Consider the following 26,315-nt stretch of genomic DNA (forward strand, 5'->3'; position numbering starts at 1 on the left):
GCTATATACGAATGCACCGGACGTCTTATCCGTTAGGCCACGACGACTTCAACGTGTTAGCAACGTCGTCAGGTTGGAGCCCCGTGAGCTCACCTAATTGTTAAATTACGCTGACATAGCCTCTCAAGGCTTGGGTAAGAAAAAAAACAAAAAAGCTACCTAACTCAAATTTGTATGCAGTTGGAACAGCGCCCCTAGCGGCAAACGTTCCAACTCCATACAAATTTGAGTTAACTTTTACGCTATCGAGAACGTTAAAAAACTCGCACTAAACACACTTTAGGCCACGACCACTTCATGCTATCTAACGATATAAAATAATTTGGTTTCTTTGCCTTTTTATAACCCTACTCCTTAAGCCAAATACGCTACATCCAATATGGCCGAATGTAACGTCAAAATAAATTTTAAAATATTGTTTTGAAGGTCAAGTATTTGAATTTTAAATAAACTGTTTCTGTGAGCGCGTACCTTTGCGTGCGTTCTTGAACTTTATATTCGTTTACATAGTGGCTCTGTTAGATGTAGGGCGATTGTTACTTTGACCGAAATAAAGCAAACTGTGTCTGTGTCGCGTCCGTCCGATTTCTTTTTATAATTTTTTTATTTTCTGTCCACACAGTTGCTATACCATCCTCCATGGTAAGTATGTATTATACTTTTGAAATAACAATTTGGAATCGTCGTGACCTAATGGATAAGACGTCCGGTGCTCCGGTGCAGTCATATGTAGCGATCCAACGGTGCTTGTTTTTTTTATTGCTTAGATGTGTGGACGAGCTCACAGCCCACCTGGTGTTAGGTGGTTACTGGAATGGTCAACGGATCAAACCCTGAACTGATGTCATGTGAAATAGTCGACGGCATTACGTCATATACTTGACCTCCAAGACTATAAAGCTGGCTATAAGATATGACAAAATCCAACTCGTTCGCGAAGTATTTGCCTTTGAGTTGTTAAGTCTCCTCTGGAAGCGCTCGGGCAGCTGTTTCCTTCCCTCCTGTCTGAGCCCATGCTCGCCCGCCCATCCTGGTGAATCTGGAAAGATAAAGGGCCACCAGTAATCCTTACTTCATAAAAAAAGATGTGTAGTGTCGTGGGACACCGGATAGGAACGAAGTTCCTTATTATTAAGATATTAATTTTAAGTTCTATTCGAGGTATAAACAAAATAAAACTGGAGGTTTCGCAACAACCCACGGTTATTCGGTAACGTGCTAACTTATTGTGGTACACTTCATTCACGGTTTTTTGCATAAGAGTTAGTGTATTGCGCAAACGAACGCTCTGAGATCGTGGTCAATGAATTATAAAAAAATATGATATTTTTTGTACGCTATTACAAAGTTAATTCGACACAGTGTTCATTACTAATAAAAATCTTACGTTACGGACGTTTTTCCCGGTTAGGGTACCACTCCGCATCGTCCCATAAGGAACTTCATTCCAAATATATCTTACGTTACGCGAATATTTAGAACACGCAATGTGTGTTCATGCTCTTATCTTTGAGCACACGTGCGGGCCACATTGAACGGTAATGTAATCATAGCCTTAACTTCTTCATATCGACTGTGAGATTTGTAATTGGATTTCCGATAGACATCTGATACGACTGTGTTATGGTTTGTTTAGACGGTGTATCGAGCGTGTAAGTTTTGAAAACCATTTTGTTATTGCTCTAAGCGTGTAAATCGTCGATTAAGACTAATTTTCGAGCGAACTAATTTGCTAGGGATAGTGTTAGTAAAATCTCTCATGTTGAGCCCATGAGCTCACCTACCCCTTCGCGCGTAACTGGTATTGCCCCTCAGGCTACTAGAGAATAATAGATAGGGAGCAAAAAATATGAATAATTAAAATGTAATTTTCCGATTTAATCTAACCTTTTTTTTATTTTATTTATTACGAAAAACACGAAATTAAACTGCACTAATAGATTTAATTATGTCCAAGACTTCGACTAGAAAATCGAAGAGAGTACAATTATTATTAATGTGTAAGTTACTGGGGACAAATGTAGATTAATTATAGGATTTTTTTTTAAATATAAACCTCCAATATCAAATTCGCGTATTTATTAACTACCGACCTTTTTTATTTATTTTATTTTTATTGCTCAGATGTGTGCACGAGCTCACAGCCCATCTGGTGTTAAGTAGTTACTGGAGCCCATAGACATTTACAACGGAAATGCGCCACACACGCTTTGAGATATAAGTTCTAAGGTCTCAGTATAGTTACAATGGCTTCCCCGCCCTTCAAACCTAAACGCATTACTGCTTCACGGTAGAAATAGGCATAGTGGTGGTACCTACCCGTGCGGACTCACAAGAGGTCCTACCACCAGTAAACTAAGTACTTTTCCGATTTAACCTAACCTTTGTTTTTTTTTTTATTCTTATGAAAATCGCGAAATGAAACTGTACTAATAAACTGAATTATGTCTAGGACTTGCGAAAATCAACGAGAGTATAATAATTAATGTATTAGTTATTGGGGACAAATGTAGATAAATTATAGGATATTTTTTTTTTAATATAAACCTCTTTTATCAAACGTGCGTATTTATTAACTACCTAGCTGGAAATGTAAAGCGTAATTATATGACTTCATCTGTCCTAGTGACAATAATTTTAATTGCACTCTTCAATAAGGTCACTCGTTTATTGCAAAGCTATAAATATTTTTATAGGGTGTGCTACCGAATAAGTGACACGGTAAATATTGAGATATACATATATGACGGCGTCAGGGATGGCTAAGTGGCAGTTCCCCCACTGAGAAGATCAGGCGAGAAACTCAATGGGCTGTGTCTATGGGTTAATAATGGTTGAGGTACCTAAAAGCACCGTTAGTGGATCGGGAGGATCGGAAATGACGTGTTTAGGCCTGACCCGACTCTGTCCACGTACCGCCATTTTATACTCTGGCGTTACGATGTCTACCCTACATTTTTTTGATATTTATCAAAATAAGATTTTATCATTTGAAATAATAAGCAAAACAATGTCCTAATGTCGTTTTGACATTTATGTGAGCCGCGGTTTTCACGGTGTGTCAAATTATGTAAGCAGCCAGGAGTGTAGTCGTTAGGTTAGCCACTTAGCATCAGGTGGGTCGTGGGTTCGTTTATCCATCTAATAAAAAAAAGAATCCGCTTATCTGACGTCATATATTCGGTATATTTTTACATTATAGAAATTCTGTTCATGGATGTTTACTGCAGACTTTTAGCACAACCTGTACGAACGCAAACACTCCGGTGAATCCCCTAATCGCTACTGGACGAGATTTGGTGTTGCCACATTATAGACCGATACTAAAAATTCCCCTACAATCCTTCCGTGGTAGAATATGCTCACCTAATTTGCAATTACAAATGCAGACAAAAACGAATTAAATTATTTATTGCATAGCTACACGTTTACCATAAGCACACGTATCGATTACTTTTATAACAATTTATGCAGGTCGTTAAAATACGTACCCATAAAACAATGTCACGTATTGCGTGGGTTTGCTTAGCCCTGTTATCCACTACAGTATGATATACAATGATATCAATTGATGGGCAGAAACAGGCGGAAACCTGAAACGCATTTTTTTTTTAAAATTAGGGATATCTCCCGTGTTTTTTTTATTATTTGCTCAACAACACTCGGGACATCGTGTTGCTCTCTCGACCAATGGCGTATGGACCACACACTAAGGAAAATGTCTTTTGCTAGCGTCTTTTTAAAACATACAGGGTATCTTGCATTTTTTACTGCCTTTATATTAGTTTTGACGAATATTTTACAGTATTCGTGGTCATGGAAGCATAAGGTGTCATCTGTCGACATGTGAATACTTTTCTAATTACTACTAAAAGAATATTTATAGATTTTTACGTTTCCTTTCACACAGAGGTAACTAATAGTTGTAGTGGACTGTATGATTAGGATGGGCAAGGAACTTGATAAATAAACTCGCGAGGATTGTACGTATAAAATTTGTATATTTTAGAAATTTTATAAATCCCGTACAATAGCACGGATAAAAGAGAATGACAAAACTAAGACATTCCAAAATTCAAAATTCAAATGTAATGTCAAAAACCACAACGACATTTTTTTTTTTTTTTTTTTTTTTTTTTTTTTTTTTTTTTTTTTTTTCCCTACCTATGCTGATAGCCTTGAGAGGCTATTTCAGCTTCACCCTAACGTTAGTAGGTGAGCTCGCGGGGCTCAACCGGAGAGTTGCTAACACTGACCCTAGCAAGAGCAGTGCTTCGCTGAATCTACCACCGGATCGGAAACGCGACCCACTGAGAAGATCCGGCGAGAAACTCAGTGGGCTGTGTCTATGGGTTAGTTCGCTCGTCGAGCCCTTCGTCGCAAGCGACGGGTTCGACGAGGACGGTGACCGGTGCTTGTGGTGCCTAAAAGCACCGTTAATGGATCAGGAGGATCCGTAATGACGTGCTTTGGGCGACGTCGACGGTTTACCATTCGGTCTACTGGGTCGGGTATGTAATTTCCAGCGGCTACGATGAGAGGGTTCTCATGTCGTGCCGCCTTCTCAAAATGGCGCAGCGATGCCGACTGTAGATACTTACTAAAAGAGTCGAGCTCCAGGTCGTCGTGGAGATCCACATTCCTAAGGAACCAAGGCGCTCCGACGGCTATCCTGCAGAATCGTGATTGAATAACCTGAAGGGATTTCAAGTTGGTGCGGGCTGCGTGAGCGAACACTACGCTTGCATACGTCATGACGGGGCGTATACAAGTTTTGTAGAGAGTTACCTTATTACGGAGGGACAGTTTGCTTCGACTACAAAGCATTGGATAGAGTCGTCCTAGAATAAACGCGGCGCGGTCGCGTACCGTTTTTATATGGGGACGGAATGTCATCCCTCTGTCGAGGGTGACGCCTAGATATTTGACCTTCGAGACCCACGGTATGGGCTGGCCAAAGAGAGTGATGGGACTAACGGCGGAGGTGTTTGCGCGCCTACTACGGAGTGGGATGCTCGAAGTGATGTTCGGAGGGCGACCCCTTTTGAAGAGCACCGCTGCGCTTTTCGTGGGGTTGATGTCTATTCGCCACTTCCGGAACCACTGTCCCATGGTGGCTACTGCGATCTGGAGTCGCCGATGAAGCAGCGACATCTTCCTACACGAGTAGTAGATAGCCGTGTCATCGGCGAAGAGCGCTAGATGGGTCTCCGGAGACCGGGGTATATCATTGATATACAAACTAAATAATAACGGGGAGAGCGCGGAGCCTTGCGGGACTCCGGCGGTCAGTTGACGGGGACGAGAACGAGTTCCCTCTACTCGATATCGAAACGAGCGGTTCGACAAGAAGTCTCGTATGATGAGCACGAGTCTGTCTGGCACTCCCATGTTGTACAGTTTATAAATTAAACCGTTGTGCCAGACTTTGTCGAACGCCTTCGCGATGTCGAAGAAGAGGGCGCCGGTCGGGATTTGTTTACGCCTATTTAGTCCTATCAGAATGTGCTCCGTGAGGCGGTGCACTTGTTGTACGCACGAGTGTTTAGAGCGGAATCCGAACTGTTCGTCTATGAGAATTTTGTTCGCGGTAACAAAATCCCAGAGGCGTTTCCTAAGGAGCCGTTCGTAAGTTTTTCCTATCGTCGAGAGGAGACTAATCGGACGGTAACTAGAAGTTTCGTTTGTCGGTTTGCCCGGCTTATGTATACCGATAACGTCCGCTTCTTTCCACACCGCGGGAAAGATGCAGTGCGTCATAGCGGCATTTAAGATTGTAGCCAACATTGCTATCAGTTGGACTGGCAAGAGTTTAAGCGCGCGGTTGTGGATGCCGTCGGAGCCGGGTGCCTTCTTAGGTTGTAGGTTGTGGATCGCGTCTCTAACTTCGTCGGTGGTAATGGGGGGTAACGCGTCCGAGGGCGGCAGGGAAGCTCTGCGCTCGACCTCCCTGTCGACTAACTCGGTGTGTTCGGGGTCCGCGTGTTGAGTGCTGGTGGTGCACTGCTCTTGCAGTGCATCGGCCAGCAGCTCAGCCTTGTCTTCGTCATCGAATGCCGGTGGTTGGCCTGAAGGGCGTACGAGGGGAGGCATAGTAGCGGTAGTTTCGGATTTGAGAGTCCTAGCTAGTCGCCAGTATGCTTGGTGGGAGGGCGCGAGTTGTTCTAAATAACTATGCCAATTATCGTTGCGCGCGTCGCTTAAGCGGGAGTGGACTTCGCGTTGTAGACGACGCATCCGAATCCGGTTTGAATGCGTGGGAAGACGATCGTAGGCCCGGATTGCCGCGTTCCTAACTCTTAAGAGATTCCTAAGATCGGGGGACAGTCTGATGCGGTGGAAGCTGTCCTCCACATCGACTTCTTTTGAAGATCTAATGATCGCGGAGGAGATGTGATCGGTAATGATGTTTATGGATTCGACGGTGTCCTCGGGGGATGGATTCGAATCCGGGCCGCAAGGGAGGATTGGCGGAGCGGCGTCGGCTAGGCACGTGCCCAGCTTATTCCAATCCACCATGGTCCTCGTGACAGTGACTGGGTTGTGGGGGCGACCGAGCTGCATAACGACAGGTCGGTGGTCTGAGTCGAGCTCTGACATTGCTTCGATGGAACGCAAGCGCAGAGTTACGTTCCTAAGCAATGCCAGGTCTATAGTGCTCGGACGGAGCGCGATGTTATACGGATAACATGTTGGAGTTGTGGGACCGACTATTTCAAAGGTGAGGTCGTCTATAAACGCGTCGAGACGCCTACCGTTAACGTTTGTACGATGGCAGTTCCACCTAGTGTGGTGGCAATTTAAATCGCCTGCCAGGATGACAGAGTCTCCCATGCCGAACAGTGACTCGATGTCACTGCTCAGAAGGGGCTTGTCCGGGGGGAGATAAACGGATGCGATGACGATCGGCTGGTGTCCCGTCAGCGAGATGCGGCACACTGACGCCTCGATATGTGTGAGCGAGGGAGTATCGAGAGGGACAACGTGCAGGGCCCGCCTATAGTAAATGGCAGTCCCGCCTTTGGAGGCGGTGAGTCTGTCATTCCTAACCATGACGTAATTCGCGACTTTCGGGTCGCGACGCGAGGGCTTCAGACAGGTCTCCTGCACTAACAAGATATCTATAAGATTGTCGCGGAGGAATTCGAAAATTTGATCGCGTTGCCGCGCGAGTCCGTTAGCATTGTAGAATGCTAACGTAAGGGAATACGGTTTTTCTCTACCTTTTTGCGCCATTGATTACCGGTAAAGATTTTATAACGTACGCGACACGGACTCGTAAACGTCCATGTGATCGAACGCGGCCGCGAGCCGCTGTTCGGGGGTTGTCGACCTACGGATAGCGTCAGCGAACGATCGCAGACGGTCGAAGTTCACCGCGGTGACGAAGTCGCGCACGAGCGCGAAGTCGTTGGCGGCAGAGGGTTGCGGGGGACGGAACGCGGGCGCGGGGCGAGGTGCGAGCAGGGGCTGAGGCGCGGGGCGTGTCGCGAGCGGGGGCGGGGGTGCGGTTTGCGTTCCCGCCTTCGTATACGGCAGCGGCTTTTTCCACGCTGAAACCGTGGGAACTGCAGCCGGCACGAAGGCAGGTTTCGGCACTGAGGGTGCCGAAGTCTTTGGGCCGACGGTTCGCGGAGCTGGGAGGGTTGAACGCTTGCGCGGAGCCCTAGGACATCCACGGTAGTTCGCGGGGTGCCCTTGCTTAAGGCATAGGACACAGCTTGGGGGTTCGGTCGCGGTTTCCCTAACACGCGAGCAATCTAGTGTGGCGTGGTCGCCGAGGCACTTTACGCAGCGGGGGCGCGCGTGGCAATTACGAGCCGAGTGGCCGTAAAGCTGACATCTGTAGCACTGCCCGGGAGTGCCACGCTTGTGGGGGGCTTCGATTGAGATCCCGGATAGGCCGCAAATTGTCGTGAGACATGTGATCTTCTTTTTGGCCTCCGGGGTGGGTTCTAACGCCACGAGTATCATATTATAGGGCTGTTTGCCCCGCCCGCTGTGCATCCGGTGCACACTAACTATCGGGAGGGCCTGAGCGGTCAGATCCTCCTTTATGTAGTCGATGTCGAGTTCTTTAGGGACTCCGCGTATCACTACGCGGAGCTCGCGGTCCTCCTGAAGAGCATAGGTGTGGAAACCTATGTTCTCCTTTCGGAGGTATGCTGAGAGGGCCCTATGGTCGCCCGGCGTTGCGACCTTTATCTGAATCCCATGCGCGACGTTACGCGCATGGGTATAATTAATTTTATTTGCCTGAAGGGCCTGGGAAACGCGGTTCCACGCAGTTTTTTCCTGGAGAATCAGCGGGGGCGGGGCAGCTGCTTTAGGAGCGGGCGCGGGCTTGGGACGCGGCGGCGGGGTTACGCGGCGAGCGGAGTCCGACTCCGGTGTCACGACTACCTGCGGGCGGGAGGCGGTCGCGGATTTTGTCTGCTTCGTCGTGGAGCTCCGGGACTCCACGGCGCGAGTACGCTTTTTACCGCGCGTTACGGTTTGGAACCCATCCGAAGTTCCAGGCTGAGGGCTTGACGCGGATTCGAAATCCATCTCCGATTCGGTATCGGAGCCTGAACTCGAAACAATCGAGGTCGCGACGGACGAAGCGCGAGATGACGTATTCGACGCGGGCGCGGGGGTGGGGGTAGCGTTAGGCGCTACGTGAGCCGCATCGTGGGAACGTGCGCTCGAACTTGACGCGGCGACGGGGGGCGCGCGGCGTGCCTCCGAGGCACGGTTGAGAAACGCGGCGACGGACGCGGGGGGAGAGGGATTGCCACGAGAGGCCCTATACCTAACATACTCGGCCCTAATTGTCGGGTACCTTTCCCGGAGGAACCCGACAAAATCACTGTCACTAATAACACTCTCACTGAGTTCTTCCATGCTTCGGTCTTCTTGCCCGGGGGGGGCGGCCCCGGGACTTTTGTTGAACTCGCCGAAAGGCGAGGCCCCGGATAGGATAGGATTTGTAACCCCCCTGTGCTGCAGGACAGCAAGGAGCAGGGGGGGGGAATGCCTATGCCGTGAAAACGGCAATCGGCGGGGAAAAGGAAAGGAACCCGCTCGGGCTGTATAGTGCTACAGCAGGCAGAATCGCGAGCGGGGGTCTAGTCTTGAAAAAGACTGTTGTTTTTGGGAAGGGTTAGGAAATCGCTAGCCTGTGAGTGCCACAGGAAGCTGAACGTAGCGATTGGTTGCCTTGAAAAAGGCAGTTGGTAAGGGTGGGTTCGCGGTTACAAAACTTTAGCGCACAAAAATGGACCTCGATACGCAGATCGCAAGCGACCAACGGATCGGCACGTCCGCACTACTGAATTGTAAGCACGATGTATTCACGGTCACTACACTGTCGAGCACAACTGTGAGTTCAGAGACGCAGCTCGCAAGCGGGCCACGGATCGGAAAGCACGTCCGCGCACGACCGAGTCGTGAGCGAGAATGTTTTGCACAACGACAACAATAAAAAAAAAAAAAAAAAAAAAAAAGTTTTTATACCATTTTGTTGGGTTTCCAACAATAGTATCTGAAGGTCTGGCGATTTTTTTGACATGGGTTTTCATGTCTGGGTGTCAGATAAGCCCCAACGCTCTTCACATATAAAATTATGGTGGTTTTTTTAATCTTTCAATGTCCTCGTGCGTCATACGTGAAATAAATGTTGTTTTCTTCAGCGAGTAAGTATTTGGATATTTTAATAACGAAGTTCCTTATGGGACGATGCAGAGGGGTACCCTAACCAGGAAAAAGCGTCCGTAACCTAAGATTTTTATTAGTAATGTACACAGTGTACGACTTAACTTTGTAATAACGTACAAATTAGTAATGAACATAGTGTACGTCTTAACTTTGTAATAACGTACAAAAAATAACATATTTTTTTATCATTCATTGACCACGATCTCAGAGCGTTCGTTTGCGCAATACACTAACTCTTATGCAAACAACCGTGAATGAAGTGTACCACAATAAGTTCGCACGTTACCGAATGACCGTGGGTTGTTGCGAAACCTCGAGTTTTATTTTCTTTATACCTCGAACAGAACTTAAAATTAATATTTTTATAATAAGGAACTTCGTTCCTATCCGGTGTCCCACGACACCACACATCTTTTTTTTTTTTTGTGAAAGTAGGATTAAGTACTTGTGTTCCGAAGGCCTTTCCAGTTTCACCAGGATGAGGCGGACGAGCACGGGCTTAGCCAGGAGGGAAGGGATTTGCTAACAGCTGTCCGAGCGCTTCCAGAGGAGACTTAATAACTCAAAGACAGATATTTCGCGAACGAGCTGGATTTTCTTATAATATCTTATAGCCGACTTTATAGTCTTGGAGGTCAAGTATATGACGTAATGCCGTCGACTATTTCACATGACATCAGTTCAGGGTTTGATCCGTTGACGCTCTGCAGTGATACAATCATAATTTAACTTCCTCAATTAATATTGTTTTACTGTAATTCGAATAACAGAGTTGACTACGTAACGTGAGGGGCATACGTTTTCTGTGCTTCTATGAATAAATGTTTTTTTTTTTTGTCTTATTATATTTTTGACAGGGAAACCACAAGATGGATACATTCAGCCAACTCGACTCATATGGCTGAATCCTCGCTTATATTACATATCTATACTAATATTATAAAGCTGAAAAGTTTGTTTGTTTGAACGCGCTAATCTCAGGAGCTTCTGGTCCGATTTCAAAAAAATCTTTCAGTGTTACATAGCCCATTTATCGAGGAAGGCTATATAGCATCAAGCTAAAACCAATACAAGCGGAACACCAATAAATAATGTTTCAAAATCGGGGTTATTTTTACCTTTTGAGAGCTTCCGCTGCGTGCGCTGCAGAAACGGTTAAAGTTTCGCTAAAATAATGTACAACAGAATTCTTCTTTAAAAGATCTAAAAAAAAGTCCGCGACAGCTTATGAGTCGACTATTATCAAAGCCGGCAATGTGACTTTTGGACAATTATTGGTAAATCAGAAAAACGAATTATTGACTTTGTATTCCATTGGCAGTCACAAAACTCTTCGGAACGACATCTTAGATAAATAACAAGTTAAGTATTAACCTTTATTTAATGCAGGTTTTGAACCGTATTCTTTGAAGGAGACGATTATATTCAAATCAATCTGTATTGACATATCAATAACATTTTTTTGTCCAAATGCACAGATTGCCACCTTTGATAATAGACGACTCATATGTCTGTATGTTAAGGTTGGCTCACTATGACGTTTTTATGCTAACCATGCATACGATTGACTTGAAACTTGGTATCCATGTAGAAAATACATGTACTTAATGGATATGTCATGAGGTAATGAGTGTTGGACTCCCTAATAATAATGACAATAATTATAATGTTAATTTTAAATGCCCAGCGAAGCAGGCGAGTATGGCTAGTAAAGAATATTATTGATAATCTCTAGTTATTCTGTTCTACCTCCTATTTTTTTTTGGAGTCACCAGCTTCTTCACAGCGCATATTAAAGAGCATAGAAACAAAACAATCTGAGCGAAATAATTCTTTATTCTAAAACAGACTTGGCTCTGAATAGGCTCCAATGAACAACGGAATCTCCAGCGCTCTGTCAATAATCATGTACAAGAACGGTCGATTCACAACGAATTGGTCTGGAAGCATTCTGGCCTCGAAGGTGACTACGCTAACGCTGGAGGCGACGGTTCCGTCTTCTGTCACCTCTATATTAGCTTTTTGGATGAAATTAGACACGTAGACCGGATAATCGGATAAGTCGGAGAAACTAGCGCGGTCGCTGTCAAACATGGTGATCAGTCCCATGTCTATCAGCAGCTCCTTCAAGTTGTTTATGTCCGATGTGACCTTGAACCTGGGTATCTGCACGGCCACACTATGAGCCCCGTGGAAGCTGTCCAATATAGCAGCCAAACTGATGGATTTCATTTCTTGAATGACAGTCGACACGGTCACGTCATTGTGCGGTCGGAAGATCAGCATCGAGAAACGTCCATCGTTGCCGTAGGGCAATTCTAAAACGCTTGACTTCAACTGATCGATTCTGCTCAGATTGAATGAGCCCGTGACGAACATGAGGTTCACATCACCGATTTGGTTCCCTTGATGGTTGTAGAAGGCGCTGGGTTCGGTGTCGTCATATGGGAATTGGGTTTTCCAAGCCCCCTTGAAGTATAGAGCATCGATCAACACTAGAATCACACCTTCCAGATCGGATGGGATGACTATCTCCTCTATGGTTGAGTGCGTGACTTCGTTGACGTATTGGTTGATAGTGGCTGCCGAGGAGATCGTATCGTCAAAAGACAGAACTTTGACCCCACAAACACCAGTTTTCTGCACGTCCACCTGGAATTTTTCTTGCACGATCATCCTCTCGTCAACGAACAAAGCTGAGCTTTTCTCCAGCGTCCCGACGGCAGTTTCCTTCTGATCCCGGAGAAGCTTGAAGATTTTGTTATTGAAGCATTTATGAGGGTGCAGCCTTGCAACCTGGTAGATTTCTTGCAGAGTTTCATCTGTAGCACCGAAGGAAAGTGCGGATATAAGAGTCCACGCCGACAGACCGGACATGACGAAGTGGCTGTCCGTTTCATAATTGATCCTGACCGCTAAGTCGTTGGAGAATTCGTACAATGACCTTTTGAAGTACGCGCCGGCGGTTTTCAAGTTACACTGGCCGTAGATCCCGGGAGTAAGGAGTAGAATACTAATGAGACTGATGAAACGAGTCATCCTGAAAGCGGGTAAGCACGGACTGGCACGTTCGCGTCACGAGCCGCCGCAGATACCCTTTTGGCCTGCTGATAACGCAGGGCGGACTGGCACAGTTTTATGTTAAAGAAACCCGAGGCGTTGAATGAAATTTTATCTTTCATTGGATGTGTGTGTACGTATCTGCCTAGCGGTAGTTTAAAGTCTACAAGAAGTGCTCGAGCGTGTCGGCGAATTTCGTTTTAAAATGTGATGGGATAGCGATTATCTTTTTATTGCGAATGGTCGCCAGTGGCTATACTTAGTCTGGCCATAGATACTGTTACAATTAAAAATAAACAAAATATTACATTTAAATTTGGAATCTCTCATTTTTATATGATTGCTCATTGAGTTTTCTCATTTTGGCGCCAATACATTGTACAATATTTTACGATATTAAAATGGAGTGGGGTGATAAAGAAAACCGAATCGCTGTGATTGCGTTGTTGTTTTTGTTTTTCCTACCTAAGCTGAGAGCCTTGAGAGGCTATTTCAGCGTAACCCTAACGTTTGTAGGTGAGCTCACGGGGCTCAAACCTGATGACGTTGCTAACACGAACCCTAGCAAGAGCCGTGCTTCGCAGAATCTACCACCGGATCGGAAACGCGACCCACTGAGAAGATCCGGCGAGAAACTCAGTGGGCTGTGTCTGAGAGTTAATTTACTCGTCGAGCCCTTCGTCGCAAGCGACGGGTTCGACGAGAACGGTGACCGGTGCTTGAAGTACCTAAAAGCACCGTTAGTTTATCGGGAGGATCCGAGATGACGTGTTTTGGGCGACGTCGACTGCTTTCCATTCTGTCCGCAGGATCGGGAATGTACTGTGATTGCATTACACAAAGTAGGTATGGAACCAAATGCAATTTTTAAAACTCCCAATACGCTTGGTATTAGTAAAATGTTTGTGTACCGGGCTATTAATAGGTGCAATGAGACCTCCACTGTTTGTGACAGAAAAAGATCTGACCGTCCACGTAGTGTTTGTACGAAAAAGGTGGTCAAAGCAGTAAGGGAAAGAATTCAAAGAAATCCTGTCCGTAAGCAAAAGATTTTATCTCGAGAGATTAAGATAGCACCTAGAACCATGTAGCGTATTTTAAAAGATGACTTAGGACTTGCAGCCTATAAGAGACGTACTGGTCATTTCTTAACTGATAATTTAAAAGAGAATAGGGTGGTAAAATCGAAACAACTACTGAAGCGGTACGCAAAGGGAAGTCATAGAAAAATTTTGTTTACGGATGACAAAATTTTTACAATTGAGCAACATTTTAACAAACAAAATGACCGTATTTATGCTCAAAGCTCTAAGGAAGCTTCCCAATTAGTCGACAGAGTGCAACGTGGGCACTATCCGACTTCAGTGATGGTTTGGTGGGGTATTGGCTATAAAGGAGTGACTGAGCCATACTTTTGTGAAAAAGGTATCAAAACATCGGCACAAGTGTATCAAGATACCATTCTTGAGAAGGTAGTGAAGCCCCATATCAACACCATGTTCAATAATTAAGAATGGTCCTTCCAGCAAGACTTGGCGCCAGGTAATAAAGCTCGGTCTACGCAGTCTTGGTTGGAAACGAACGTTTCGGACTTCATCAGAGCTGAAGACTGGTCGTCGTCTAGTCCCGATATTAATCCGCTGGATTATGATTTATGGTCAGTTTTAGAGAGTACGGCTTGCTCTAAACGCCATGATAATTTGGAGTCCCTAAAACAATCCGTACGATTGGCAGTGAACATTTTTCCCATGTAAAGAGTGCGTGCTTCTATTGATAACTGGCCTCAACGTTTAAAGGACTGTATTGCAGCCAATGGAGACCACTTCGAATAAGATTTTTATATTTTAAATTGTTTTATATTTATGTATTAAACTAACACACTGTAAAAGTAATAAATGTTATTTGCCATAGAATTTTTTTTGTTTTCCTTTGTAACAGTATTTATGGCCAGACTAAGTAGCCATGACAACAAGTCGAGACAAATCAAGATCTCAGCTAAGTTATGAGTCCAATCGTAACGTATAACTGTTATTATTTTTATTTATTATGCTTTTTATTGATTATTTTTATTGATTATGCTGCTAAGGTGTATGTATTATATTGGATATGTATACCAATATAATATGGCCTCCAATAGTAGAAAATGCGACTTGGTATGAGATTAGTCGTCGTGGCCTAAACGATAAGACGTTCACTGCATTCGTGTTGAGCGATGCACCGGTGTTCGAATCTCAGGCGAGTACCAATTTTTCTACTGAATTACGTACTAAACAAATGTTCCCGATTGACTTCCACGGTGAAGGAATAACATCGTGTAATAAAAATTAAACCCGCAAAATTATAATTTACGTAATTACTGATGGTAGGAGCTCTTGTGAGTCCGCGCGGGTAGCTACCACCACCCTGCTTATTTCTGCCCCGAAGCAGTAATGCGTTTCAGTTTGAAGGGTGGGGCAGCCGTTGTAATTATACTTGAGACTTATAGAGAAAAACTTATATCTTTTTTTTTTATTGCTTAGATGAGTGGACGAGCTCACAGCCCACCTGGTGTTCAGTGGTTAGTGGAGCCCATAGACATCTATAACGTAAATGCGCCACCCACCTTGAGATATAAGCTCTAAGGTCTCAAGTGTAGTTACAACGGCTGCCCCACCCTTCAAACCGAAACGCATTACTACTTCGCAGTAGAAATAGGCAGGGCGGTGGTATCTACCTGCGCGGACTCACAAGAGGTCCTACCACCAGTGAATCTCAAGGTGGGTGGCGCATTACGTTGTAGATGTCTATGGGCTCCAGTAACCACTTTTAAAACCAGGTGGACCGTGAGCTCGTCCACCAATATAAGCAAAAAAAAGATAAATAATAATTTTAAATTCTGATTATAATCATGATGATGAGAATTTCATCAACAAATTCAAAGTCAATTAAATATGGATTATTAAGCACGACTCTAAAACTTCTGGTCAGATCTTGATAAGATTCTAATGAAAAACGTTAGAATTCATCAGAATTCACCCAGAAAAAAGTTCTGAGGTTTGTAATGTTATCACACCGTTTTTTTTATCGAATTAAGAACTTCCCGCGCTTTTTTTTTTGATTCGATTAAAACACGCATATCGATACAAAAACAAAATTTTAATGTAGTAAACACAAGTCTGGCTGCGGTTTTAGTTGTAAATTGTAAAGACTAATATTTTTAGAACAATTAGGAATGTTGCCAAGGTTGTTTTTTGCACATTGCAATGCGTTGACTGCAGAAAATTTATATGCGGTATTTATCGATGCGTTATTTGTTCAACTTGTCAAACGTGCGAATGTTTTTAAGCGACCTTAAAGGCTTCGTCAAACAGAACGCGTAATTAGCGCGCGTCAGAGCGCTAAACTGAATCCGCGCTATGACGCCGAGATGTGTTGTACTACTATCGTAACATACCGTCAAACAGAGCCCCAGCGCTATAAGTACGCGGCTCTCTGTCGCAGCGTTAGGACGCTTTGACGTCAGGCGTTGTAATTTTTTACAAATTTTATTTTAGCGTCCCAGTGAATGTGTATTAAAATACTAGATAATGCCCGAAAAAAATGATATAAATAGTTAGAAAATACCCATGCTTATACAATGCCACATCTGAATCACTCGATTTCTTAATACTTTTAAATTTTCACACTGCTATCGAAAGGCACTATGATTTGGCGAATGCGTTGCGTCAAGGAGCGTTAGATTCATCTAGTCAATTTGAAGAGCGCGACCTTAAGTACGCGGCGCTAAGTACGCGTTCTGTTTGACGAAGGCTTAACACGGTCGTCGCGACAGTCGGTACGTCACGTAATAAGTGTGCGTGTTCTGAATTGATTTGTAATAAAATTATGTGTACAATAGTAAAAAACGTTGAAACACTAATGAGTTTCAATGCACATGGCATATCAAATTACTTTGTAAGTAGACTAGGTACCGCGCTCAATTAAGTAGAAGTTTTAACCTTACCGGTTGGAGTCCGCACGGGTAGGTACTAGGTACCACCACCCTGCTTACTTCTGCTGTGACACAGCAATGCGTTTCGGTTTGAAGGGTAGGGCAATCGTTGTACTGTAAAAACTGTTGTATCAGTAGGCAGCGGCTTGGCTCGGTAGGCAGCGGCTTGGCTCTGCCCCTGGCATTGCTGAAGTCCATGGGCGACGGTAACCACTCACCATCAGGTGGGCCGTATGCTCAAATGCCTAAAAGGGCAATAAAAAAAAAAAAAAAAAAACAAACTGAGGCTTAGAACTCATATCTCAAGAAGGTTGGTGAAATTTACGTTGTAGATGTCTATGAGCTCTGACAACCACTTAACACCAGGAGGGCCGTGAGTTCGTCCACCTATCGAAGCAATAAATAAATAAAAAACATAAGAAATTATTTTAAAGGTGACCGTTTTTTATTTGTCACTTAAAGAATTTTTTTTCTAGGGAAGTCAATTTTGAAAATAATTGTTTTGTTTGAAATCTGTTGCTTCTCATGTTAGTTAAAAATTTTGCGAATGGCCGTTCCCACAAAAACTCCGCGCCAGTTAATTTCACCACAAGATCTAGTTCAAAAACAGTTTAGTCTGGAAATTAGACACGTGCAAAAGTCTATTTTTCATCGTTGGATTAATTCACACTTACAAAGCACGTGTGGTTTGTATATAAACATTTATAATATTAATTGCTTTCGAACTGTCTGATACTTTACAGCGTGTTTCTTTTTTAGTGAAGTATTACTTGTGGTCCGGATGCCTTTCTAGTTTCACCAGGACAGGTGGGCGAGCAAAGGCTAAGCCAGGAAGGGATTTGCTGCCCGAGCGCCTCCAAAGAAGACCTAACAACTCAAGAGCATCTGCTTCGCGAATGAATCTACTACCGGATCGGAATCGCGATCTGCTGGGAAGATCCGGTGGAAAACTCAGCGGGCTGACGTATGGGTTAGGTTGCACGTCGAACTCTTTGCCAAGTTCGAACTGCGTGATCTATGGATGCAAAGGAACTCTGCGATACGGCTTTAATTGTCTTAGCCAGCGTTTCTTTTACTCACTTGCTCCTCTTGTTCATAACAATGGTAAGACAGAGACAGATTGCTCCCGCTAATATTTCAAGGCTTGCTTCAAAAAGTAAATTATCATCAGTAAAAACTGCTGATTATTTGGACCGGGTTTTCTCCTCAGGAGACTGGTGCCACTAATTATATTATCCCGATGCAAGTTTTTGTCAAATGTTGATTCAACTCTAATATGCTCTCTGAAGACTTTTCTCCTCAGTAATCAAAATATCCTGTCGCACCAGAGTGTTTCTGAATGGATTCAATGGTACAATGATAGATATTTATAGACTAAAATGGCGCTTTGTATATAGTAAGGTGAAGGTTAGGACGGAAGAGACATTGGGGAGTCTATAGGCTGTGGTTTAAAAAAAATTAAAAAATAAATAAATTTGTGCAATTCACACGTGGTAGAAGTGAAACCTTCCAAAATTAAAATACAATTATCCTAAACGTCTTAAGTATATGTAAAATTTTGTCATTAGTAAATATTTGTAAGGTAGCGCCCTCTGTGAATTGATATTTTAATTTCACGTATAATCCTAAATTAAAATTCACTACAAGAGCTTTCATACACACGTAACATTCGTTAGTATTAAAAAATCTCACAGATGGCGCTGTATTAAATAGTATGTATATTTCTGTCTCATTCTTTGCTGGCTTCATCCTACACATTTTTGTATTTGTGTCTCTTACCTGTCGTTTTTTCCGTTGCATCCGGTTTGAAATCACAACGATTCTAAAGAAGTTTTCACTTCAAAAATTAAAAAAAGGAGCATTTCAGGAGACAATTGAAATTGAAAACTTGTAAGTCAGAACCACATCCAACTCTTCGATAATCCAAGGTTCATATTAGTTAAAAATCTAGGTCTTATAAATATGTAGTCATAATGTAAACAATTCCACGAAAAACAAAAAATATTTACACCTGAAAAAACATTTTGTTTGAAATAAAAAATGCATAATTTAAATTAATTAGTAACAGGAGTCTAGGAATCTTTGAAATGTCGTAATTTACGGTGAAACATATTTTTGTTTTACTTTAGATTTATTTTAAATTTGTTAGATCTGGCCCGCGGTTCTACGCGTTAAATCGTCGTGGTCTGAAGGATGAGGCGCCCGGCTTATTTGTGTTCTTCTTCTTCTCAATCTTGTCACTCTTGACAGAGTGGTCGTGATCGTCATGTAGTGTTGGAAGGGGCAGACTCGATGCGTGTCACGATGTCGCGCCATCTCTCCCTGCTTGAGGCCATTTTGGTAGTCGTTGTGGCCTAAAGGATAAGACGTCCAGTGCATTCGTGTATAGAAATGCACCGGTGTTCGAATCCCGCAGGCGGGTACCAATTTTTGTAATGAAATACGTACTCAACAAATGTTCACGATTGACTTCCAAGGTGAAGGAATAACATCGTGTAATAAAAATCAAACCCGCAAAATTATAATTTGCGTAGTTTACGGGTTGTAGGACCTCTTGTGAGTACCACCACCCCGCCTATTTCTGCCATCCATGAAGCAGTAATGCGTTTCGGTTTCAAGGGTGGGGCTATATATATTACACTTACCGACAAAAGTGGCTACAAATTACTAAAAAAGGTCACAGGCGGGCGCATCACGATGCTCAGCAATGAGCGATCGACTGAAGGAGGAGGAGGAGGATCTTTAATATACATCCATGACCCTGGAAAAGGTATTTTATATTTATCATACAAGTATCTTCCCTTGGCGGGATTCGATCCCGCGACACCCTGGTGTAGTGACCATGTCACATACCACTACACCAGACGGCTGCCAAAAAATTTGTGTGATTTAGTAGATAATCATACAAACTTTCACTTTTATAATACCTTTATAGATTGAAGGGGTATTTTGGTTAGCTTGTTGAAGGCTGATTGGAAGATGTTGGCGACGACGTCAGAGGCATTAAATTAAAAAAAAAATGCATTGAAGACGCTACGGCTATGCATTAAAAGGTAATTGAGGGAGACGACCAAGGGAAGATCTTCCACCGAGCGGATGAAATTGCTTTGTAGACCGACGCGACGGGCGGATTGTTTTTCAGAGCTTGTATATCTGTAACCTTTCGAAATATCGTTAGCGCGATTCAGGCTTCTGTCATATATCTTCTGTTCTATCTAGAATATGACAGCTACCGTCATATCGCATAAATTAGTCACAAGCGAGTTTCCTACTCCTGAAATCGCATGTGACGCTAAGGGTCAATTGGACTCTAGGGCCAAGATACCTTTTTTTTTTCCGGGCCGGGGGCCGAACCTCCTACGAGGTCCTCGCACCTACGGGGCGCGCGGGGTAAGTGAGACTCAACGATCTGCAGGTGTTGAGAGCAGACCGCGGGCCCAAGGATTATAGGACCCACCCACTAAACAACTCCCCGCACTCTTACACCCGACGTCCGATCTCCGTCCGGGGTCAAAACCCGGTCAGAGTAGGGGGGTTCCCGCAATCAACACTACAACCTACCTATCTACACGCGGCGCCACCCCGAGAACGCCCGACCGACGAGTCGTCGAGGCGACAGTCGACGACCAACGACGTCGGTCTCCGCGGTACGGCGGCCCTACCAGGCCGCCCGGGTGATGCCGCTGGTGTTCCGGGATACCCCGCTAGGCCAGAACCAGCCTGCTGGGTCGGAACGCGATACACCGCCGACCGGGTTGCTCTTCTACAGTATGTTCGGCGACGACACCGACGACGAAAATGCGGACCGCATCGCAGTCCGCCAACAACGAAACGCTTACGTCGGAACCCGAAACTGTATTAAGGAAAATACAAAAATAATAAAGAAGTAAAGAAAATGACCGTGATGAGTTCAACGACTTTTCTAAGAACTTTCGTTTCGCACAGGCGCTTTTTTATCATGCGTTTAGAATGAAATAGTTTATTAATGAAAATAGGTTCCCGTAGACACAGCCCACTGAGTTTCTCGCTGGATTTTCTCATTGGGTCACGATTTCGATACGGTGGTAGTTTTAGCGAAACATTGCTCTTGCTAGGGCTACACTGTTAGCAAATTATCTTTGATTGGGCCCGCGAGCTCACCTACCCGCCCGCGAGAAGCTGAAATAGTCCCTTAGGTTATCAACAAACAGGTAGGAAAAAATAGGTACAATATCGTTATAGTACTTTGTATGTATTGTTAAAAGTACTCTCTTGTCTACTTGAAAATTTGTAACGTTTTTAGTATTTTGCACTAATTCATAAAGTACTTTGATCGTACACCAGATGGCGCAAGTTGGTGAACTTAGTTTCACTGATTACGAACTATGGTCGAATGGTCGCCCAGTTGTTGCTATCGCAGTCGAATGTATCCTCACCATAACTTCATTGGTGCGCTCTCGTCGGAGCATAGGGTCAAATGCGAAGAGAGAAACAAAGATTTTTCGAATCCTTAAAATCCTAAATTCATCTTAGTGTAGGCAGTGGTTACCTGTTCTTCTATATTACTGATGTTGGTGAAAGGTAGTGACTATCTAAAATTGATAGCAATATAAATGCCTATATATATATATCAGTTTTACATACAAGTTTATATACTTAATGTCTTGTCAAGATTGTCAAGTTTACTAAATATCTTGAACAACATATTCGGGATCTGTGATTTCTATCGTAAACTAATTCCGCCCTCGTGGTGCAATATTGATCAGGATTATTGGGTTCTAAACTGAAGGGGTAATCTGTAACATTTTATTTTGTCACAATAATGAGACGCTAAATAATAACTTACGAACAAATCTACGTGCACTTGTAGAATCAAAGATTAGTTCACGACACAGTCTGACAAAAGACTCGCGTTTTAAAGCCCTAGTGCGTAGATATCTTTTATATAAATCTTGTTTTTGGACGCTTTTGGTTGGAAGCGTGCGTCCACTAATGTTTTTCTCGAAAACTAATCGCGTTGGGAACGTAGGTGGACAGGCCTGTCGATGGTTAGTTTTCACGGTAACGTATTGACAGGTATTTTGATCGTCGGTGGAGAAAAAAAAAAACAAACGTTAAGGGTCCGTTCACACAGACCGGCTCGGATAGGAGAGCGGATTTTTATCACGTTGGAAACAGAGTTTTGAGTAATTATAGTATATTTATTATATTATAGTTTATTTTTCATTGTGCACTGTTTTGTCATTAAGAATGCTTGAACTCGCTGCGTTTGAAATAATAGCCTTTTGGCTCAGATTGCGTGCGCATGCGCTTTCAAATCTCTTCTAGCTTACTATGTGAAATAGTTGCCGGCTTCGCTCCGGCCAATGTCGGTATACGATCCAGTCTGTGTGAACGGACCCTAAGAGTTTTTTTAAAATTAATACGTTCATTAGCTGAGTCGGTGGTGGAGAGCATAGATAATAAACTAATTATAGATAATATAATGTTAAGTAGTTTAACTCTTGTTTTCATGTTCTTTTCATTATTTTTTTTGTCGTACTGTTAACATTTAAATTTAACCTATTTTTCCGCTGTTTGTAAAATTGCCGTAACCTGTCATAGTGTGTTATAAGAGATTGCTGTACATGCCTGTAACTGGCTTACATACCAGTACTTAATTTTATACATGTTAATTTTAAGCTTCAATGTTTTGTGTGTATTGCTGTTGGTGTGTCTAAATAAATATATAAATAAATAAGCCACTCGAGCACCCAAAAAAATGTTTACGGGCGTCGGCCACTAGATGGCTTCGTTTCGATTACTTTCTCATTGCTCCTTTAGATGGCAGTAACATACCTACCTATATTTTATTGAATTTTTAATGAAGGATTTTGTAAATTTTAAAAAACCACTAACTGATAAAATTTAATCAATTTGTCTATAACAAATAAAGACTTGAATGATTTGTTATTTTTTTTATTTTCTGCGTTTAGTTACACAATAATGAAATGTCTTAACCTTTAACAACATAAAAGCTTAGGGGCGTCCGCTGCAAGATGTCGATAGTTTCCATACAAAAAAAATATTTATCTTAAAGTATCGCATTTTCAGGGCCCTGGTCTAGAGTTAGCACCCCTGATTGTTTTTTTTTTAGATGAGTGGACGAGCTCTCACCCCATCTGGTATGTTAACTGGTTCCTGGAGCCTATAGACATTTACGACGTAAATGCGCCACCCACCTTGAGATATAAGTTCTAAAATCTCAGTATAGTTACAACGGCTGCCGCACCCTTCAAACCGAAACGTATTACTGCTTCACGGCAGAAATAGACAGGGTGGTGGTACCTTTATTTTTTATTGCCCTTGTAGGCAGACGAGCATACGGCCCACCTGATGGTGAGTGGTTACCGTCGCCCATGGACTTCAGCAATGCCAGGGGCAAAGCCAAGCCGCTGCCTACCTATCCGTGCGAACTCACAAGAGGGCCTACCAAAAGGTACTTTCTAAGTGCAAATTCAAATTCAAAAACACAAATTCACCCACCGAGGTTAATCGATCTGGCGGCATATATTCTGGCAGAATAGAATAATCAAATACGAACATTTTATTGAATCTGGAAGTCCGTGAACCGATGCTATGTGTACATACTAGATGTTTAATGAGCTATGTCAACATTAGTTATGACGATAAGCACGTGAGCTATTCATATTTGCATTTTATTTTTATTGCTTAGCCAAGTTTATTTTTACTGGTGGTAGGACCTCTAGTGAGTCCGCGCGGGTAGGTACCACCGCCCTGCCTATGCCTTGAAGCAGTAATGCGTTTCGGTTTGAAGGGTGGGGCAACCGTTGTAACTATACTTGAGACCTTAGAACTTATATCTCAACGTGGTTGGCGCATTTACGTTGTAGTTGTCTATGGGCTCAAAAATCACTTAACACTAGGTGGGCTGTGAGCTCGTCCACCCATCTAAGCAATAAAAAAAATGCAAGCCAAGCTAGCCAAGCTTACGGCGCGCCTGTTCTCAACTGTTTAGCCAAGTCCATACATATCACGACGTGAATGCCTCCACCCACCTTCAGACATGAGCCCTAAGTCTCAAACGTATACTGCATCATCAAATCGGACCTTCAGATTTTCTTCTTCTCACTAACGCCTAACCTTGGCCTAATATCAGAGCAGATTTAACAAATTATTACTTTAGTTTCGGCTTGCTATTAAAGCATACAGTTTTTAAACTATATTCAGCATAGCGACCCGCCCTCTCTGCGCTTCGGAAACATTAAATTTTATTATTGATAGCCGAGTCCCGCGATGTTACCCGCGGTTATTGTCGTACCGCGGGTGACGCCCCGGGGCGAAGCTAATCTAAAAAAAGTAGCCTAAGTTACTCCTTATATCATCAGCCACCTGTCAGTGAAAGTCCCGTCAAAATCGGTCCAGCCATTCCAGAGATTAGCCGGAACAAAGAGACAGACAGACGAACAGAGAGACTGACAAAAATTAAAAAAAGATGTTGCTATATTATTATGTACTGTGGTATACATTACATATAGCAACATTTTTTTTAAATTTGATTGATTAAATTACGCATTGATTAAAAAGTGGCTATTTCATTATTTACAAACAGACACTCCAATTTTATTTATTTGTATAGGTGCCCAGATGAGTTCACACTCTGGCTTGTGTTTGGTGGTTCCCAGAAGCCTTAGTCATCGCAATGTGCGTGGAATCTGTTTTTTTTTCTCTACCTATGCTGATAGCCTTGAGAGGCTATTTCAGCCTCGCCCTAACGTGTGTAGGTGAGCTCACGGGGCTCAAACCGGAGTGTTGCTAACACGAGCCCTAGCAAGAGCAGTGCTTCGCGGAATCTACCACCGGATCGGAAACGCGACCCACTGAGAAGATCCGGCGAGTAACTCAGTGGGCATGGCATCTGTGACATGAGGTTAAAATATAGACAGATATCATAACACCTGTCCCCTCCAACGTTGCAACTCAAAAATTCTACATTGTGAGGACGTCAGTGGATCGGAATCGATGAGGTTAATAGGTCCACGAACATCAGTCATGATAGACAGGAGCAAGAAGGATATTCCTCTTCTTTTCAATCTTCAAAACGATTGTATGATTGTTCAAAGAGAAATAAAAAGGTACTATTTTTGCTGATCTACTTGATGGTTTAAGGGTCTATTCTAGATACGCTATGGCTGATGGGTGAATTTATTTAACAGAGACTGCTTACACTGTCCCGAGCAAGAGCAGTGTTTTTTTTTAAAAATGGAGCCCATAGACATCTACAACGTAAATACGCCACCCACCTTGAGATATAAGTTCTAAGATCTCAGTATAGTTACAACGGCTGCCCCACCCTTCAAACCGAAACGCATTACTGCTTCACGGCAGACATAGGCGGGGTGGTGGTATCTACCCGCGCGGACTCACAAGAGGTCCTACCACCAGTAAAAAACCACCAGCTTCGCTGTATCTACCAAAGAATCGAAATCCACCGAGAAGATCCAGCGAGAAACTCATTGGCCTGTCTTTATAGGTCAGTTTGCTCGTCGAACTCTTCGTCGTAATCGACGAGACAGGTACTCACCCGTCACATATCCCTACTGCTACCCCGGGACACCAGTGCGTCCAGGATATCCTTGTGTGTCGTGTGCTGTGCAGAAGTGATCCTACGCGAGTGTGTTTCATCTGGCGTCAGCTGTTTCGGCGCGGTAACGTTCCGAGCAGCACAAACGAGGGACCCGGGAACAGGTGAGTTGATTGACACTATTCTATTCTTAACATTGGTTAATAGCGGGTAGGTGTCGATCAGCCTGTGAAAGCTGCGAAGCCGTTTTATTTGGTAATAAAATTGGTTTTCGTGAGCGCCATCGAGTCTGGCCGCCCGTGTCTGTTCCCAGTCCTCCCCTACCCTTCGGGGTTAGGAGAGGCTGTTTCTAACACCCGAAGGCCAATCCTGTTGCAGGTCGGCGGTGTCGGCGCCCTTACTTACAGGTAGGTCTTAGGCTTAAGTATCTAATGTAAGTTGTGTATAATTGATTCCATCTAGATTTCATTTCATTTTGGTTGTAAAATTCAATTCCTTTTATTCCCTTTCTAATTATTTTCATTATGTTCATAGTTAAATTTCAAGTAGTAGTGCCGTCTCGCTCTTAGCGAATAAGAACTAGTGGCTCAATTATATACAATTTGCAGTTCAACGATTTTCATTTCTACCCACATAAACCGTGATATTTTTTCCAAACCATTTAAACATTTTTGTATTAAACTCTATTCAATCTGGCATACCGACCAATACTAATAAGCTGTCCCCGTCGATTTATTATCATCCATTATCATCTATCTTAAGCACCACGGTTGCAGGCTGCGGTTCCCTATCATGTCTCCTTCCTATTGGTATCAGTAATATAATTTAGAGTGGGTTTGAACCTGACGGTTAGAGCCGCTTGTCCGTTGAACCCCGGATTTCCTGATCCAAAACTTGTCCTTTTGGATTTTAAAATCTGGGGCGAACCGAACCTGTGAGCTAGTGGCCGGATGGTCTGTTGTCTGGACTCCTTAATTATAATATCGCTTTAACTATACAAATTACCCTTAGTTATACCTAGTT

At 43.4% G+C, this 26,315-nt stretch overlaps 2 protein-coding genes across 2 annotated transcripts in view; one reads left to right on the plus strand and one right to left on the minus strand.

Annotated features, from left to right (window-relative positions):
* The window catches only part of LOC101739898 (uncharacterized), a 127,085-nt gene extending 102,521 nt beyond the window's left edge, over positions 1 to 24,564 (plus strand). The window contains exon 23 of the transcript XR_009976930.1: positions 24,493 to 24,564. The gene's annotated coding sequence lies outside the window, so the exon portion shown is untranslated. The remainder of the gene's footprint in view (positions 1 to 24,492) is intronic.
* On the minus strand, positions 11,518 to 12,749 carry serpin-7 (serine protease inhibitor 7). Its single transcript, NM_001146229.2, is given in 1 exon segment — positions 11,518 to 12,749. A coding segment is annotated over 1 exon segment (1,200 nt). The 5' UTR covers positions 12,739 to 12,749; the 3' UTR covers positions 11,518 to 11,538.
* Positions 24,565 to 26,315: the final 1,751 nt, after the last annotated feature.

The sequence above is a fragment of the Bombyx mori genome, chromosome 28 (assembly GCF_030269925.1).
Source record: "Bombyx mori chromosome 28, ASM3026992v2".
Lineage (NCBI taxonomy): Eukaryota > Metazoa > Arthropoda > Insecta > Lepidoptera > Bombycidae > Bombyx > Bombyx mori.